Source organism: Microtus pennsylvanicus, chromosome 1, assembly GCF_037038515.1.
Source record: "Microtus pennsylvanicus isolate mMicPen1 chromosome 1, mMicPen1.hap1, whole genome shotgun sequence".
Lineage (NCBI taxonomy): Eukaryota > Metazoa > Chordata > Mammalia > Rodentia > Cricetidae > Microtus > Microtus pennsylvanicus.
Genome location: NC_134579.1, coordinates 119600347 through 119618682, shown reverse-complemented (window position 1 = coordinate 119618682; position 18336 = coordinate 119600347). Strand labels below are relative to the sequence as shown.

General features: G+C 48.6%; 1 protein-coding gene across 2 annotated transcripts in view; it reads left to right on the top strand.

Moving 5' to 3' along the window:
- The first annotated feature begins 8079 nt into the window (after positions 1–8079).
- The window catches only part of Rfc5 (replication factor C subunit 5), a 12022-nt gene continuing 1765 nt past the window's right edge, over positions 8080–18336 (top strand). Inside the window, exons 1-10 of one of the 2 annotated variants that reach the window (XM_075981891.1) lie at positions 8080–8210; positions 9267–9331; positions 10125–10261; positions 13062–13141; positions 13930–14003; positions 15106–15265; positions 15849–15930; positions 16257–16386; positions 16788–16865; positions 17867–17921. In XM_075981891.1, coding sequence (XP_075838006.1) covers positions 8152–8210; positions 9267–9331; positions 10125–10261; positions 13062–13141; positions 13930–14003; positions 15106–15265; positions 15849–15930; positions 16257–16386; positions 16788–16865; positions 17867–17921 — 920 coding nt within the window. In that variant the 5' untranslated portion in view covers positions 8080–8151. Of the gene's footprint in view, positions 8211–9266; positions 9332–9963; positions 10262–13061; positions 13142–13929; positions 14004–15105; positions 15266–15848; positions 15931–16256; positions 16387–16787; positions 16866–17866; positions 17922–18336 lie in introns of both variants that reach the window. The other variant, XM_075981897.1, reaches the window with a different exon arrangement.

Below are 18336 nucleotides of genomic sequence, written 5' to 3'. Positions count from 1 at the left end.
CATTACCAGCCTACTGGCAACTTATTTCTTGGGTAGCTGGCTGGTGTTTTCTGCCCCCCCGCCCCAACTCTACCCTTCAGTTTGACTTTCCTGCCCCGCTTTATTCTGCCTTGCTATAGGCTGAAACAGCGTCTTTATTAACCAATGAGAGGAATGCATATTCACAGCATACAGAGGAAGTGTTTGTTGTCTCACTGCAGGACTTGATGGGTTAAAAAAAGAAGGCACGAAGTAGGAAGGAAGACAGAGTAAAATACTGAAAGAGTTGGGTGGAGGGGGTATGGATAGATATGATAAAAACAGATTAAATAAATGTATGAAATTCTAAAAGAAGAAAATTTATATACATATTATATATATGAACTTTCTGGGTTGAAAGAATTTATGGTGGGGGGATGAAGTCTTAGCTAGGATTACTATTGTTACAATGAAACAGGATGACCAAAAGCAAGTTGGGAAGGGGAGAGGGAAAGGCTTTATTTGTCTTCTCCATCCACATCATAGTTCATCACTGAAGAAAGTCAGGACAGGAACTCACACAGGGCAGGAACCTGGAGGCAGGAGCTGATGCAGAGGCCATGGAGGGTGCTGCTCACTGACTTGCTCCTCATGGCTTGCTCAGCTGCTATCTTATAGAACCCAGGACCACCAGCCCAGGGGTGGCACCACCCATAATGGGCTGAGACCTCCCCTTTTAATAACTAATTGAGAAAATGCCCTACTGGCTCACCTACAGTGGATCCTAAAGAGGCATTTTTTTTTACTCTCGCATGTTTTTTGGGGGGGGGAGGGGAAGAGGTGGAGTTCAAGACAGGGTTTCTCTGTAGCTTTGGAGCCTGTCCTGGAACTAGCTCTTATAGACCAGGCTGGCCTCGAACTCACAGAGATCCACCTGCCTCTGCCTCCCAAGTGCTGGGATTAAAGGCGTGCGCCACCACTGCCCAGTCAGGAGGCATCTTCTCAATTGAGGCTTCCTCCTCTCTAATGGTCAGACTTGGTCTCAAGCTGACATAAAACTACCTGCAGAGAGGGTATCCGCAGGTGTATTTGGCTGTGAGAAGAGAACAGATATCAACGTCACAGGAGCCCTCCTCCAGCACCAAACTCACTTGCGTGTTTGTTTGTTTTTACATAGGGTCTTTCTACGTAGCCCTGGCTGCCCTGGAACTCACAATGTAGACCAGGGTGGCCTTGAGCTCACAGAAATACCCACCTGCCTCGGCCCCCTGAGTTCTGGGACTAAAGGTGTATGCTGCCACGTCCTCCTCTCTCACTGTGAGGTAGGGCTCTCACTGGCACCAGGCCTCCCTCAGCAGGCTAGCCTGGCAGGCCAGCCCCGGGATCCTCCTGCCTCTGCTTCCCCAGTGCTGAAATTATAAGCACCCACGACCTCACACACTTTTTTTCCACATGGTGCTGGGGATCGAACTCAGATCCTCACGCTTACATGACAAGCACTTTACCAACTAAGCTGCCTCCCCAGTCAGATTTTGAAAGAATACAAAAAGCATATTTTGACTGTTTCTACTTGAAACACAAAGATCTCTTCAGGTTTAAAGCTCTTCACGTTGACTGGAAGCAGCCTCTTTCTCAGTTTTTGCCGCTTACTCACACTTTAGGGAGCACGGTGTGTGTTTAAAGCATACGTCTAAAAGCTCATCTGCTGAATTTTGGTTAAATGCTTCGAAGGAGTGAGTTTAGGGGGAATGAGAGGATTGGGGGGACATCTCCAGATGGCCATTCTTTGTGTCGTGCTGCCCACTGCGTTATGAAGTGCGATGACACGTGGCAGGAATTTGTATCTTTCCATCACTGTGTGTCCTTGCGTGGAGGACATGGCCTTTGACTGATGAAAGTCTAGGGACCAGCAAGATACTTTAAAGTTTACGCAAGCCTGACGACCTAAGGTTGAGCCCCAGAACTCACGCTGGAAGGAGAAAACTGACTCCACTCCATGCAGTTATCCTCTGACCTTCACATGTCCAATCACTGTAACATGCATGTGCACACACATACACACACAGACACACACATATACACACATACAGACACAAACACACCCACATACACCCACACCTACATACACACACAGACAAATACACACACACATAAATACACACACAGAGACACACACATATACACACATACAAACACACACATAAATAGACACACAGACACATACACACAGACACACACACATACCACAGTCATACCCACATACACCCACACACACATACACACACATAAATACATACACATACACAGACATACACATATACACACATACAGACACACACATATACACACATACAGACACACACACATAAATACACACAGGCACACACATATACACACATACAGACACACACATAAATACACACACAGACACACACAGACGAATACATATACACACATACACAGACACACACAAATACACACAGACACACACATACACACATACAGACACACACACATAAATACACACAGACACATACACACACACACACACATATACCACAGACACAAACACACCCACATACACCCACACACACACACACACATATACATACAGACACACCCACATACAAACACATAAACATACACAAACACACACAGACAAATACACACACACACTTTGTTTTGTCTTGAGATAATGTCTTACTCTATAACTCCAGAATTCACTATGTAGCCCAGGCTAGCTTCAAATCACAGCAATCCTCCTGCTTCAGCCTCCCGTGTACTACGCCTGGCTTAAGGTTTATTTTTCTCTTCTTCATACCCTTGGGCCCCAGTGTGAGGAGAAAGGCGCCTTGACCATGCTCACTGTGCACACAGTCAGTACGACGGGTTCACACCCAACCTTTGTCACCAGTGGCTTTTCATGTTCACAGATCCAAAGCAGCCTGAGACAAGCCAGGCTTCTTAACACGCTTTCTTAATCATAATGACCCCAGAGATTGTAGCCCAAGGCGATGAGGCTGAAATCAAAGTAGGAAGAATAAGGAACGACTCCAAAAAAGGTTTTGTTTTTGTTTTTTGTTTTGTTGTTTTTTTTTTTAATTCCCCAAGCTGGCAGGGTCTTTTATTAGGGTGACAAAATAGCAGGTTGAAAATTAAGGACTGCATTTTCCGGGCAGATTCATCATAAGAGGGAATTTCCCTCTCCCCCAAGCAATTAAGTCTTAGAGTTCTGGGGTATCGGGATTGCCCAACCCAAGGGAGCAGGAAAGCCTCAGAACAGGGGACAACAGCTGAACTGTTAAACCCCCAAAGGGCCCTAGAGGGAAGAGGTGGGAGTGGAGGATGAGAGGGAGAACTCTTTATTTCTCCACAGAGCTGTTGAACAGCCAGGAAGGGCAGGACAGGGGGCTAGAGAAGGGTGCCCGTAGCTAGGGTCTTACCAACTGACACGGGCAGGTGATTTGCCCAGAGACCCTATTCACAAACAGATACTGGGCCCCCACGTCTAACAAGCCCCCAGGCGCTGGAGCTCACGTTCTGTCTCCACTTAGCTCTCAGAGGAGTTTAAACTAATTGTGTGATTTTGGAGCGATGATAAAAGTTCAGGATTGTCACAAGTCTGTCACAAGCTAAGAGAAAAAAAATAGAGCTGTCAGTATTCAGAGAGGTGTGTCTGTGTGTGTGTGTGTGTGTCTATGCATCTCTGTGTGTTTGTCTGTGTGAATCAGCCTTATGTTACTTTAATGTGACACCTAAGGTAATGAATTTACACACAGAAGTTTCCTTGGCTCACAGTCTTACGGGCATCCATCTGTGGTAGGCTGGTACCTTTGCTTTTAAGCCTGTGGTGAGACAGAACATCATGGCTGGAGCACATGGTGGAGAAAGTATTCATTTCATGGTAGACAGGAAGTGAAGAGAGATAGGAAGATTCTGGGTTCCGGTTATCCCCATCAAGGGCACTCCTATCTATGACCTAAAGACCTCCTACCAGGTACCACTTCTGAGACAGTCCATCGCCTCTTGATAGTACCAAGCAAACACACAGGCCTTGTGACCCTCATTGTGACTCTGGCAGATCTAAACCAACTGACAAAGGGCACCTCTTTCAACAGGCTGCAGGAAGCACTAATGGACCGATGGCCCTCTTCCAACATTTGGGCCAGTTTCTCTACAGTTTCCTGAACAACGTCAAGGGAAAGAAGGGGAAAACTGGGCTCTCAGTCCCAGTGGTCACCTTTGGCCTTGGCCCATGTTCATGGGTGAGAAAGCCTGCATGCATGCATACACTCACACACACACACACACATACACACACACTCAAAAAGACAAAGACAAAATAAACTTAAACAAACTGTTTTTATCTGTAGCTGCTTGCACCTGAATCCAGGGCCCTCCTAAATGACAACGTGGCGGGCCAGAAAGTGCTCCCTGCTATGGGTTGAGGCATGAACTCCCAGAAGTGGTGAGCTCCCCCTGACTTGATTTGCTGGAGGTACTTCGGCCCTTATTTTGAACACAGTTTGTCTCTGCTCTGTCTCCCAGTGGAGTCCTCCAGCCTCCCTACTGATGACACACATGAGACACTGTCTCAGGTTTCCTGATCAAATCTTATACTGGAAACTTGAGCTGAGCGCAATAGCTTGTGCCTTTACTTCCAGTATTTGAAGGGCTGAAGCAGGGGCATTGCCTTGAGTCTAAAGCCAGCTGTGCTACATCACCTAAAAGGAAGAGAGGAAGGGAAGGTGGCAGTGTGTGTGTGTGGGGAGCAACAACACTTTTGTTGAGGGGAGGTTTAAAGCCTCCCCGGCACTCTTTAAAAACCATTTTACTCTGTGTGTGTGTGTGTGCACGTGCGTGTGTGTGTGTGTGTGTGCACGTGCGTGTGTGTGTGTGTGTGTGTGTGTGTGTGTGTGTGTATACAGGTAAGTGTAGGTGCTCTTAGAGGCCAGAAGAGGGCGCCAGATCCCTCTACAGTTGGAGTTACAGGTGGTTGTGAGCCACCTGAGATGGGTACTGGGAACTGAACTCCACTCCTCTGCTGGATCGGTAGGAACTCACATCCTTGCAGCCCATGCCCAAGTAATTTTAATCCTGAACCATCCATACCCATTTTTCAGATGCCAGTATTGAGATCAAGAGCCATGCTAAGTAGCTTACCAACAGGACTCTATCTTCAGATAATGGCCAAAGTGGAAATATGCAGCCTCCTCATGTACACACAGGGCATTAATAGAATACCTCAGTTTTTACACAATGTCCCAGTGAGTACTGCTAAGTCAGACTTGATGGGGCAGGGCACTGGTTGGGACTAAATTCTTTTTAAGTAAGAACATTTACGGCAAACACAGTGTCAGTGATAAGCTTCAAAAATTTACTTAAACCCTGTGCCTCTTTCTTTGAACTATACCACATTGTTACCTCTGTCTCTCATTGGTCTAGAAGCTAAAAAAATTAAATAAAAAAAATCAGATTTTACAGGCAAAAAAAAAAATTCTTTTTAAGTTAGATCCAATACATCTGACCAAAAAAGATGGAATTACCATACCAGGACACATGTCATCAAATGGAACTTTAAGATGAACCAGTTTTCCAAAAACAGACAATATGGGAACAGGTGTCCAAACGGGCCCAGCTGACTGAAGTAGGCACAGTAAGAATGTCCTGTCACTTTAATCATTTATATTATTCTATGTTCTGTGAGTATAGTGAAATACCCAAGTCATGTGTGACGCAAAAAGGTTTATTTAGCTCACGGTTTTTGAAGCTAAGAATCCATAATTGGACTGGGCATGGTGGCACATACCTTTAATCCCAGCACTCGGGAGGCAGAGGCAGGTGGATCTCTGTGAGTGTGAGGCCAGCCTGGTCTACAGAGCAAGTACAGAGCAAGTTCCATGACAGCCAGAGCTGTTACACACACAAAAAAAAAACTCATCTCAAAATAATAATTAATAATAATAATAACAATAATGAGTCTATAATTGGTGCCATCCATTGGATGAGGACAAATGGGGATGGCATCACAGTGGCAAAAAAAGCCAGAGATAATCAGAAGTCTGAATTCTTTGTCATATCACCACAAAACAATACTTAGTCTCCTGTGCGAGAAGATACCAGCCCTTCATAGGGAACCACATTTAATAAAGATGGGAAGACCTACCCTAAATGTGGGCAATGCCAGTCCTTGGTCTGGGGTCCAGAACTATAAAAAGGAGAAGGCAGGCCTGGTGGTGGTGGTGCATTTGCCTTTAATCCTAGAGGCAGGTGGATCTCAGTGAGTTCAAGGCCAGCCTGGTCTACAAAGCAGGTTCTAAGAGAGCCAAGACTGTCACTAAGAGAAACCCTGTCTCAAAAAAGCAAGGGGAAAAAAGGTGAAAGTGTGTTGTGCGTCAGCGTTCATCTGCTTCTGCCTCTTGACTGCAGATGCAACATGGCCAGCTGACTCTCTTGCTCACTGCCATGCCTTTTCCACCATTGTGGGACATCACACCCTTAAACCAGGAGCCAAAACAGACACGTCTCTCCCTTCAGACGCTTTTGTATGGTATTTTGTTACAGCAATGACACAGTAATTACCATAGACACAACTGTAAAACAACCACTTGACTCTCTGACCTTTGTGTCTGAAGGGGATATAATGAAGGGCTGACAGTCTGTTGATAGAGGTTTCTGTCCTGCCCGTCCCCCAGCCATTCAGTTCCAAAGAAACACACAGAGGTCTACAGTAATTATGAACTGGTTGGCCTATTAGTGCAGGCTTCTTATTAACTTAGTCTTACATCTTAAATTAAACCATAATTCTTCTGTGTTAGCCACGTGGCTTGGTACCTTTTAGCAGTGAGGCAATCTCATGTTGCTTCCTCTGCATCTGGGTGATGACTGCAGACTGAGCCTTTCCTGGGTTCCAGGCGGGGGTTAGGCTGCAGCAACAGCTGCCCCTGTGTTTGAGGTCTGTCCTTTCTCTCCCCTCCCCGCCCCCGTTGGTGACAGTCGCTATATCTCCCTCCCAGCATTGCTCCCCGACCCCAGCCTTGGGTGCTCCTTGTGTCTTCATCTTGTCCATTGTGACAGTGTCTTCCCAGGAGTTGGGAGACTGGAAGCAGGGAGTTCTAATCCACAGAGTAAACCCTAGGTCAGTTGAGGCTATAGAGACCCTGTCTTAAAATGAAAGCAAGTAACTAATAATAAAGGCTTTATTGTAGATGCTATGCACACTTTTTATGGAAAATTCAGAGCAACAAAAAAAGTGAAAGTTGAGCTGTTGAGATGGCCCAGTGGAGAAAGGGACCTGCAGCCAAGTTGCAGATGAACACAGATTAATTAATTTTTTTTCAAGACAGGGTCTCACCATGTAACTCTGGCTGTCCTGGAACTCACTCTGTAGACCTTGAACTCAGAGATACGCCTACCTCTGCCTCCCAAGTGCTGAGATTGAAGGCGTGTGCCACCATGTCTGGCTCAAAATAAATTTTAAAGATGAAAATAAAATTGATCTGGAATTCTCTTGATGTAGGGGAAAAGGTATGTGTGTATGTATGTGTATGTTTAGGTATGTGTGAGTGTATGTGTTTATGTGTGTAAGCGTACATGTATCTGAAAGTGGAAATCTATGTATGATGTATGTATGTTTATGTAACTGTATTCCTGTGCATATGTATGTACGTGTATGTGTATGTGAGTGCAAGTGTATGTATTTACATGTATGTGTGTGAGTGTAAATGTATGTGGCTGTTGTGTATACGTATGAATAGATGTATGTTTGCATATGTAACTGTGTTTTCGCGTGTATATGGCCGTACGCGCGCGCGCGCGTGTTTATGTGTTGTTGGTTATGGAACCCAGGGCGTGGAATTGTTTCTGGCTGTGGAACCTGCTGCTCCTTTGCGGCTTGCCCTTGAGCTGGCAGGGTCTGACTCTGACGAGGCCCTCGGTGGCACGGGCTGCAGCGCGCGGTCTCCCTGGACCTCCTGCGTGGCTGAGACAGCTGGCTCCTGCTGGAACGGCCAGCTGTAGCGGGGCAGCGGGTCCGCGCTTCGAGTTACCTAGCAACTAGCGCCTTAGCAACAGGGAGGAGGCGGGCGGGAAGGAGGAAGCCGGAAGCGAGAGCCGAAGCCTCGCGAGGGTTGGTTTGCGCGCGGACTCCGAGTGCGGCCGGTCGGTGGCCCGGTCCCGTAGCATCTGTCACTCATGGCGGCGGCGCCTCCGCAGCAGCGGCCGGCCGAGGCCCGGGCCCGGAACTTGCCCTGGTAGGAGCGGCCCCGCATCCTGCTTCCCGCCCTTCTTTCTAGAAGCTTTGCGACCCTTTTCCCTCTCCCGGCCTGCGGCCCGGATCGGCGCTGCAGACACCCGGCCCTGGCGCCGCAGCCTTGCCTGCAGCCGTCCGCTCGCCCGCGTCCACACCAAACAGCCCCGCTACTGGGGCCTGAGCGCAGTTTAGCCATCCTCGGGTGCCTCGAGCATCACCATTGCGCTTTGATGACCCTAAGAGATCGATCCTGGCTTTCTTTAGAAAGGCTCAGAGACTGGGGGAGTGGGTAGGCTTGGATTCGAACTCAAGTGTCCGAATTCAGCGCTTGCTTTCTTTTTTTCCTTTCATATTACTATTTATTTATTTGCGGGGGAGGGGAGCGTAGCAGCACACCTGCGTGGAGGGTAGAGGACAACTTGTAGAACCCGGTTCCTTCCGCCAACGAGGATTCACTGGATCGAACCCAGGTCCTCAGACTTAGCGTCAAGTGCCGTTACTTGCTGAGCCATCTCGGGCTCCAGGGCTTGCATTCTGAACAGTCCCACAGCACCTAGCGATGTTTCAAGCAAGCCTGACCATTCTTTTTACTTTCCTGGTCTATGCCCGAAGAGGAAGAATTATCTTGGGCCACACGTTAAAATCACAGGACTGGAGTCACAGACTGTGGCATTTTAAGTCTGGCTTCTTGAACTCAAGTTGTCCCATGCTGTAGCATGGCTCGGCCAAATCCTAACTTGCTTGTGGAAATCTGAGTGTGACTTCCTTCGCAAATTCACGTGCCAGTCCAAATTGTTGAGGTTCAGTGCTGTTGACTTGGAGGCCTCCTGTGGGGATGGGGCAACAGGGAGCTCCTGCCCACTGTGGGATGTTCACCAGAAGCCACTACCACCCACTGCCCACGTCTTACAGCTAATGGCCTGACAGATGTCCCCTGGGGGACAGACCCCACCACTGGTTGTGAGAGCTATTGGCTGTGTTGGGATGTGAAGGGGCTTGTTTGCGTGTGACAAAACGTGGCTGTATATGCCGTGACTCGTGCTGAATCCCGTTCCAGGGTTGAAAAGTACCGGCCACAGACCCTAGGCGATCTCATTTCTCATCAGGACGTTCTGAGTACCAGTGAGTATCCCTGTCAGTAGCTCTTGTCCTTGTGGGAGGGCTTGGTTACATCTGGTGATGATGCTGTCTTCCCTGGGTGACAGTGTAAAGGATGATCTGGACTTTATAGGAAGGGGTGTGTTCATTCCTTTTCCATATGTGCACCAAAATACCTACAAGGACAAAATGTGAAAGGTGGATTTATTTTTTTTTTTTTGTTTAGGTGTTTTGTTTACACATTTATGTCTGTGCACCATGTGTGCCTGGTGCCTCTAGAGGCCAGAAGAGGTAACTGGGTCCTCTGGAAGGCAACTGTGAGCCAGTGTGGGTGCTAGGAGCCAAACCCTGTCCTCTGTAAGGACAGCAAGCCCTCACTTGACTGCTGAACCATCTTTCCAATTCCCCACCCCCTAAGAAGACAATTTAGAGGAGGGAAGATCGATTTTCCTTCATGGGTTCAGAGGTTTTGGCCCACAGTCTCTGGATCCATTAACTATAGGCCCTTGGTGAGCACAACTTCATGGCCTGGGGAGCACTGATCTCTCCATGGTAAACAGGAAGTCGAGAGCTAGGAAGGGGTCAGGTACGACCCTCAAAGGCATGTCTCCAGTGACCTGCTTCCTCCAATGAGGCTGTGCCTCTCACTTTTCTAGAACATCCCAAGGTAGCTAGTGTAAGTCCACAGAAGACACAGCCAAACCATGATGTGACTTCCGGACTTACCCTCCCCACATCTGCCTCTGACTGGGACTGGAGGACTTCCGTGAATGTGAGGGTCCCAGGGACTGACGGTGTCTCCTTCCTCCTGCCTCAGTTCAGAAGTTCATCAGTGAAGACCGCCTGCCACACCTGCTTCTCTATGGCCCTCCGGGGACAGGAAAGACGTCCACCATCCTGGCCTATGCCAAGCAGCTATACAAAGATAAGGAATTTGGCTCCATGGTCTTGGAGGTGAACAGGACAGTCTCGCTCTAGAGGGAGTTCAGCCTCTTACTTTTAGTTCCGCTACTTCTCTTTTCCTCCCTGGCCTTCTGGGTCCTGGTTGGGGTGGTGTCAAATGGGGATGCTGTTTGGACCCACTAGGGAGTTAACACTGGGCAGCCTCCACTTCCTGCAGGGCCCAACTCCCCACAGCCTGTTTGACCTGCTCATAGCTCTTGTTGAACCCCCTTCAGATTTAGGGGTGGTAACGACAGCCTCTGTACAGCAGTGGTTTTCAACCTTCCTGATGCTGCGACGTTAATGCAGTTCTTCCTGCTGTGGGGAACCCCAGCCATAAAATGATTTTCGTTGCTACTTCATAACTGTAATTTTGCTAGTTGTGAATTATAACGTAAATATTTGTGTTTTCCATTGGCCTTAGGTGACATCTGTGAAAGGGTCCATTAGATAGATGCCCCTCTAAAAGGGGTCACGACCCACAGGTTGAGAACCATTGCTTTAGCCTCACAAACACCTTTGAAATGTCCTTTTCTTCATCTGGATCTTCTTAGATTACTGCACGGAGATATGCCACCTGAGGCTGGTGGGACCCTGACTGATAATACCCTTAGGTTATAAAAATCTAAATGTTGTGTTTGAAAGAAAAGCATTTGAAGGACTAGGGATGTAGCTCCGCTGTTAGAGTACCTGCCACCATACCTGCAGGCCTGGGTTGGATCTGAGCATAGAATAACAGATGCACACCTATAATCCCATCACTCGGGAAGTGGAGGCAGGAGGATCAGACGTTCATGGTCATCTTAGGCTATGTGAGCTCAAGACCAACTTGAAGACAAGAGACCCTCACTCAAATAAAAGTGTTTGACTTACACAGTAGACATGAGGCTCGGCCCTAGCTGTTCGGTGTTCTTGCTTTAGCTTATTCCACACCTGATGACCTCCAGGGGGTAAGAACTAAAATTAGCATCATTTTCTCATGGTAGAGGTACTGGCTCAGGATCACCAGGCCCCGTGTTTATTCCATAAGTTTATGTGGGTGTGGTGCAGTGAGGTTGAGTACAGGGGATTCATTCTGAACGATGGTATCTTAGCTGTCATTAGGTCTGGAGAACTAGCTGGCACTACTGGAGTATCTTAGCTGTCATTGGATCTCAAGAACTAGCTGGTACTAGTGGAGTATCTTAGCTGTCATTGGATCTCAAGAACTAGCTGGCACTACTGGAGTATCTTAGCTGTCATTGGATCTAGAGAACTAGCTGGCACTACTGGAGTATCTTAGCTGTCATTGGATCTAGAGAACTAGCTGGCACTACTGGAGTATCTTAGCTGTCAGATCTAGAGAACTAGCTGGCACTACTGGAGTATCTTAGCTGTCATTGGATCTCGAGAACTAGCTGGCACTACTGGAGTATCTTAGCTGTCAGATCTAGAGAACTAGCTGGCACTACTGGAGTATCTTAGCTGTCATTGGATCTAGAGAACTAGCTGGCACTACTGGAGTATCTTAGCTGTCATTGGATCTCGAGAACTAGCTGGCACTACTGGAGTATCTTAGCTGTCATTGGATCTAGAGAACTAGCTGGCACTACTGGAGTATCTTAGCTGTCAGATCTAGAGAACTAGCTGGCACTCCTGGAGTATCTTAGCTGTCATTGGATCTAGAGAACTAGCTGGCACTAGTGGAGTATCTTAGCTGTCATTGGATCTCGAGAACTAGCTGGCACTACTGGAGTATCTTAGCTGTCATTGGATCTCGAGAACTAGCTGGCACTACTGGAGTATCTTAGCTGTCATTGGATCTAGAGAACTAGCTGGCACTACTGGAGTATCTTAGCTGTCAGATCTAGAGAACTAGCTGGCACTCCTGGAGTATCTTAGCTGTCAGATCTAGAGAACTAGCTGGCACTACTGGAGTATCTTAGCTGTCATTGGATCTAGAGAACTAGCTGGCACTACTGGAGTATCTTAGCTGTCATTGGATCTAGAGAACTAGCTGGCACTACTGGAGTATCTTAGCTGTCAGATCTAGAGAACTAGCTGGCACTACTGGAGTATCTTAGCTGTCATTGGATCTAGAGAACTAGCTGGCACTAGTGGAGTATCTTAGCTGTCATTGGATCTCGAGAACTAGCTGGCACTACTGGAGTATCTTAGCTGTCAGATCTAGAGAACTAGCTGGCACTACTGGAGTATCTTAGCTGTCATTGGATCTAGAGAACTAGCTGGCACTACTGGAGTATCTTAGCTGTCATTGGATCTCGAGAACTAGCTGGCACTACTGGAGTATCTTAGCTGGCAGATCTAGAGAACTAGCTGGCACTAGTGGAGTATCTTAGCTGTCATTGGATCTCAAGAACTAGCTGGCACTACTGGAGTATCTTAGCTGTCAGATCTAGAGAACTAGCTGGCACTACTGGAGTATCTTAGCTGTCATTGGATCTCGAGAACTAGCTGGCACTACTGGAGTATCTTAGCTGTCATTGGATCTCAAGAACTAGCTGGCACTACTGGAGTATCTTAGCTGTCAGATCTAGAGAACTAGCTGGCACTCCTGGAGTATCTTAGCTGTCAGATCTAGAGAACTAGCTGGCACTAGTGGAGTATCTTAGCTGTCATTGGATCTCGAGAACTAGCTGGCACTACTGGAGTATCTTAGCTGTCATTGGATCTAGAGAACTAGCTGGCACTACTGGAGTATCTTAGCTGTCAGATCTAGAGAACCAGCTGGCGCTACTGGGGTGCCGAGAAGACAGGACTTTATAGCTGGCATAGGGTGTGATTCTCACTGCAGCCTCTCTTCCGAGTGTAGCTGAATGCTTCCGATGACCGAGGAATAGATATCGTTCGGGGGCCAATCCTCAGCTTTGCCAGCACAAGGACAATCTTCAAGTAAGAATTCTATGTATTTCTCTCCCTAGAGGTCTCAGCACATGAAGTCAGGACATAAGCCTCACTGTTTGGTCTTCCCTTTGACCAATGTCTAAAGGGAAGAAGGAATGGCTTAGTTAGAAGTGAACAGACAAGTCAGGGATGGTCCAGGAGATGTGGGGGTGCTAGGGCCGGGTACTGCCTGAACCTACATCAGAAGCAACCCTTGCGAACATCAGCTCATGTGGTCATTAACTGGGCAAGACTGGAAGAGCTGGTCTGAATTTAAACAGGGATAATTGAGGTCAGGAAGGATGACTGGCATAGTGGTCAAAATAAGAAAAGGAAGGGACTGTTAAGATGGCTCAGTGGGTTAAAATATTTGCCACCAAGCCTGATGACAAGTTCCATCCCTGGGACCCACATGGTAAAAGGAGAGAACTGACTTCCACGGGTCATCCTGTGACCTTGTTTGTGCTGTGGCACTCGGTGCGTGTGCACACACACAGTGTCATAAATGGGCTTGGGTGTGTGTAGCTGCTTGGCCTACTACTCATGGCCCTGGGTTCCAGCCCCACAAACAAGCAGCAGGCAAAAGAATACTATGAACAATGAAGAACGATTCAAGAAGAAATTAGCCCTCACTTCTGGCTACGAGTGAAGGCATGACAGGCGTGAACACGGGTGTCAGCCTTCCTCAAGGTCTTTTCTCAGACTAGATGGTCTTGAGGTACCCAGGTGTGAAGATGTAGGCTTGGCCTGGGGTGGGAGGGAGCTAAGGAAACCTCAGCATGTGTTTGTTCTCCTAGGAAAGGATTTAAGCTTGTGATCCTGGATGAAGCTGATGCCATGACTCAAGATGCCCAGAATGCCTTGAGACGAGGTAAGACTTGCTGCCCCACCTGACATGTTGGCCAGGAGCGTACTGAAAGCCAGGAATTATGGGTGAGATTATTTTCCCCACAGGAGGCACCTCTTAGTCCCGGTGATTCAGACAGGACTGTCCTGTAGCCAGGTCCCCTTCATCACCTGAATATGGCTAGTCCCTGTCATCTCGTCCTCCTCTACTGATGGCTTCTGTTCTAGATTTGGAGTCTGTGTCATTTAGTGGGGATAAGGCTTGATTTCCTAATCTACCGGCAGACCCACCACCGTTGGGCAAAAAAACCAAACGGCAGGCAAGACTGTCAGAGTGGCTACAGTGCAGACTGAGCCGTATTTTCCTGTGAATGGGGCTGGTGCCACTCCTGTTAAAGACCCTTCTGTGAGCAGCTCCCACTAACACTCCCAGGGAATCTGCTGTGAGTGAAGAGCAGCTTCGGGAGCCTGTGGAGATGACACCTGGGAGGGAAGGAACGACAGCACTCATAGCAGAGAGGAGGGAACAGAATTGCTTCTGGTCTTAGAGTGTTGGCATCCTTCCTTCAGCATCTTGTTCTGCCAAGTGACTGTCAGTGTGGGCAGATCTCTGGGGACACTGGGTCCCTGCAGAGTGACACTGGTGTCCTGTGCATCTCTCAGCACTGGCTGTTGCTCCCTGGATGCTCCTAGATTCCAGGCATGGCTGCAGTGAAATGTGCACAGAGCCATCCCCTTGAGAAGGTGACCTTGGCAGCCTTTCAGACGGCATCTTACACGAAGGGATGGGACTCATATGCTAGGATTGTGGCAGATCATAAGAAGCAGCATTTTGTGCATTCTAATGATGTGTTTGTTAGCTTTGAAAGTGTAGTGGCAGCTGGGGGTGGAGACTCAGGGCCAATAATCCTAGCACTCCAGGGGCTGAAACGGGTGGATCGCCTAGAGTTTGAGGCCAGCCTGGACCACAGAGATCTACACAGGGAGGTGGCTGAGCTGGACAGGTTGCTCAACACCCCTTATCACCCTCTGCCCTTGCGGGCAGCTAGCGTCCCCACTCTTACTGTCGTTAAACCTTCTGAACGGTCAGAGTGGACTCTGATGTGAGGTGTTTGGTTATCTCCCAGTGATCGAGAAGTTTACAGAGAACACCAGGTTTTGCCTCATCTGTAACTACCTGTCCAAGATCATCCCTGCCTTGCAGTCAAGGTGCACAAGGTTCCGATTTGGCCCTCTGACGCCTGAACTCATGGTTCCTCGCCTGGAGCATGTAATAGAACAGGAGAAGTGAGTTGCTTTATAAGAAGGAAGCGGGAGGGTCTTGGGCATTGAGTGGCATGGAGGCAAGTTGGGCAGAGCGCCCAGTCCAAGGGGAAGCCTTGGGGACCACTGGCTGCTGTCATTTTCTATGGGCCCTGGACATTCTACCTCATGAGCCCTTTTGATTTTTCTTGACCCCTCACCTGCTTTCCTGAAAGCTGTTCCTGTCATGGGAACTGACTTGCTGGGTCCCTCTTTGGAGATACTGCCTCCTGGCTGAAGGGGAGGTTCTGAGACATCCATTCTGAGCAGTCAGATGCAGGGCTGTGGCCTCTTCTTCCCAGAGAAAGTCGTTCATGGCAGCAGCTTCCTTAGGGCCTTAGTTCACAGTTAAGACTCTGGGTGCGGCATGGCTACTTGCATGACTCGCCCTAAGCACTGTGTCAGCTTCTAGATGCCGTAGGTCAGGAAAGTGCTGTCACCGCCATTCTGTTGCTTTTTTTTTTTTTAAAGCTCTAATCATTTGAGGCCATCTTGTTACATGGTTGAGGGTGTTTGTGCTCTTGGGGAGGGGGACGACTTTTTAACTCCTTTTCCTGTTCCCTTTTAGTGTTGATATAAGTGAAGATGGAATGAAGGCCCTTGTCACTCTGTCCAGTGGGGATATGCGAAGGGCTTTGAACATTCTGCAGGTATGAACCTGCTCCAGGCATATTAAACCATTGCTTTGAATAGCTTTACAAGACAGACAGACAGACAATCCATACATTCATTCAGAAGCCTAGACCTGGTAAGACACACCTTGTCGGGGACCAGTTCTCTGCCTGGGTGTTCTCCTAATGGAGACTCGGAGCTGCTGCAAGAAGCTGGGGAAGGATGCTGACTCTACAGCAAGCAGCAGCATTGGCAGCAGAGAGCGGCTTCCTGTGTAGAGAGTACAGGATCCACGCTGTCCTTGACTGTGCCTGTCACTGCTGCAGGGCAGTTGTTGACAGACCCTGGGTCCTCCTGTCTGCAGAGTACCAATATGGCCTTTGGGAAGGTGACAGAAGAGACTGTCTACACCTGCACCGGGCATCCCCTTAAGACAGACATTGCCAACATTCTGGACTGGATGCTAAATCAAGACTTCACCACTGCCTACAGAAGTATCCTTTCTGGTGACTGTTGCCAGGTTCAGGCCTGGGGGGGCCTAGGGGCCCAGGCTGCAGCCATCCAGGTAAAGGGTGTCAGCTGATGGGAAACAGGTGTCCTCAGGTGCAGAGAACCCTTCTCTTCCTGATGGCACTGGCCTGTGAGAGGCTGAAAGGAGGTTCTCCGTCTGCATTGAGATGAAAAGCTGCAGATAACAGGGTGTGGTCTAAGCAGCCACTTGCTCTGCGCCCTAAGAGAAGCCTTATTGAAGATAAAGTGGGACAAATTAGAGTTAGGCCTGCGTGTAGCTCCAAGTGGAGAGGCATCTGTCTGTGCTGGGGTGAAAAGCCTCACTTTGAAGTCTCCCTGCAGCATGTTCTGGAATGGCTGCCCATCCCTTAACTGCTCTTCGCAGACATCATGGAGCTGAAGACTCTGAAGGGCTTGGCTCTGCATGACATCCTGACCGAGGTTCACCTGTTTGTGCACAGAGGTAACTGGTGGCCGGGTGTGGAGTGGGGTGGAGGCATAGGTTTGGGGTAGCTCCCAGGGTATGACAGGAGCAGTTCTGAACTGCTGTTAAAGCTTTGTCCAAACCCTTCCTCATCTCTGGGCTGCGGGGTGAGCAGCGAGCTGTACTTCCTCAAGGGAACGTCTTGGCGCAGCAGGAGGATATTTTACTCTTCACTTGTTGTATGTCCGCACTCTAGGGCCCTGCACATGCATGTGGCTCACCTCGGGTCTCCACAGAGCCCAGGACTGTGGCACCCTAAGCTGCTCTCCAGCTTATGAGTTGTATTTCTAGGACCACCTCTCTTGGAGAGGAGATTGTGTAAACAGCAGCCTTTAGGATCTGCTTCCTGTCTGCTGTGCTGGGGTCGTCTCAGCTTGGGCCATACCTGGGAGTCGGCCCAGATGATTCAGTCAGCAGGGTGGGGGTAGGGAGAGCCAGGTGCCAGCTTTTCTAAGAAGCTCTCAGGGACCCCCTCCATATAACGTTTTAGAAGCTTTTCTCCCAGTAGCCTGCTCCAAAGGGAGAGGCTCCATCAAGCAGCCAGTACCGTGTGTGGAACCTGCTGTCAGGTTTGGCTCCAGAACTCGGTATGAGCTTTCTAGTTAACGTGTGGCTCTCACCCACCATGGACAGTGTTGACTTGTCCGTGTTCCAGGTCCCCGAACTGGGATGCAGACTATGCGTATGATTCAGTGTTCTGTGCTCTGGTGATACAGGTGATGTGATTAATCTTATGCCTGCTAGCCAAGCACTCTTCCTGAACTACATTCCAGCCTGGATATTTTCATAGCCACACGACAAACAAAAATCACAAAACAGCTGATAATGACCTACAGGGCCTGTACCATCCTCAGTTTCCTGGTTGGGTGGCTGTCATGGGCCTGAAGCTCGGCCCTGTCAGAAGTCCCATGGGTGATGGCTGTGGTTTTGTGTTTTGTATTAGGAAGTGACACATCTTACTCGTTTTTCTTTTTCCACAGTTGACTTTCCATCTTCAGTTCGGATACATTTACTGACCAAGATGGCAGACATTGAGTGAGTGTTTTCCCAATTTCAATCCTTTGCCTGTCCCCTCTCCTGCTGTAAGCTTTTTAGTTTCAGCTTGTATGCTCCTCAGACATGGGCGACCTAGCTTGGGTAGTGTCAAGTGGAATGTGCTGGAGGACAGAGGCTGCCTGCAGAACATAGTGCACAGGGCAAGCACAGCCCAGTCCAGGGCTAAGCAGAGGGTCACTTCAGTCCTTAGAGCTCTAGCCTTTGGCTCTGCCACAGATCGGGTACGCAGGCTGTTTGGAGGTGCCCAGCTATCCTCTTATTAAGACATTGGCATACAGGAGCACACTGGAGGAAAAGCAAACAAACTCAATTTTCCACTTTGCCCAGTTCAGTAAACACTGTCATTAGTCCCTAGTGACACTGGTAGCTGTCATATAAGTGGACAGCACACTGG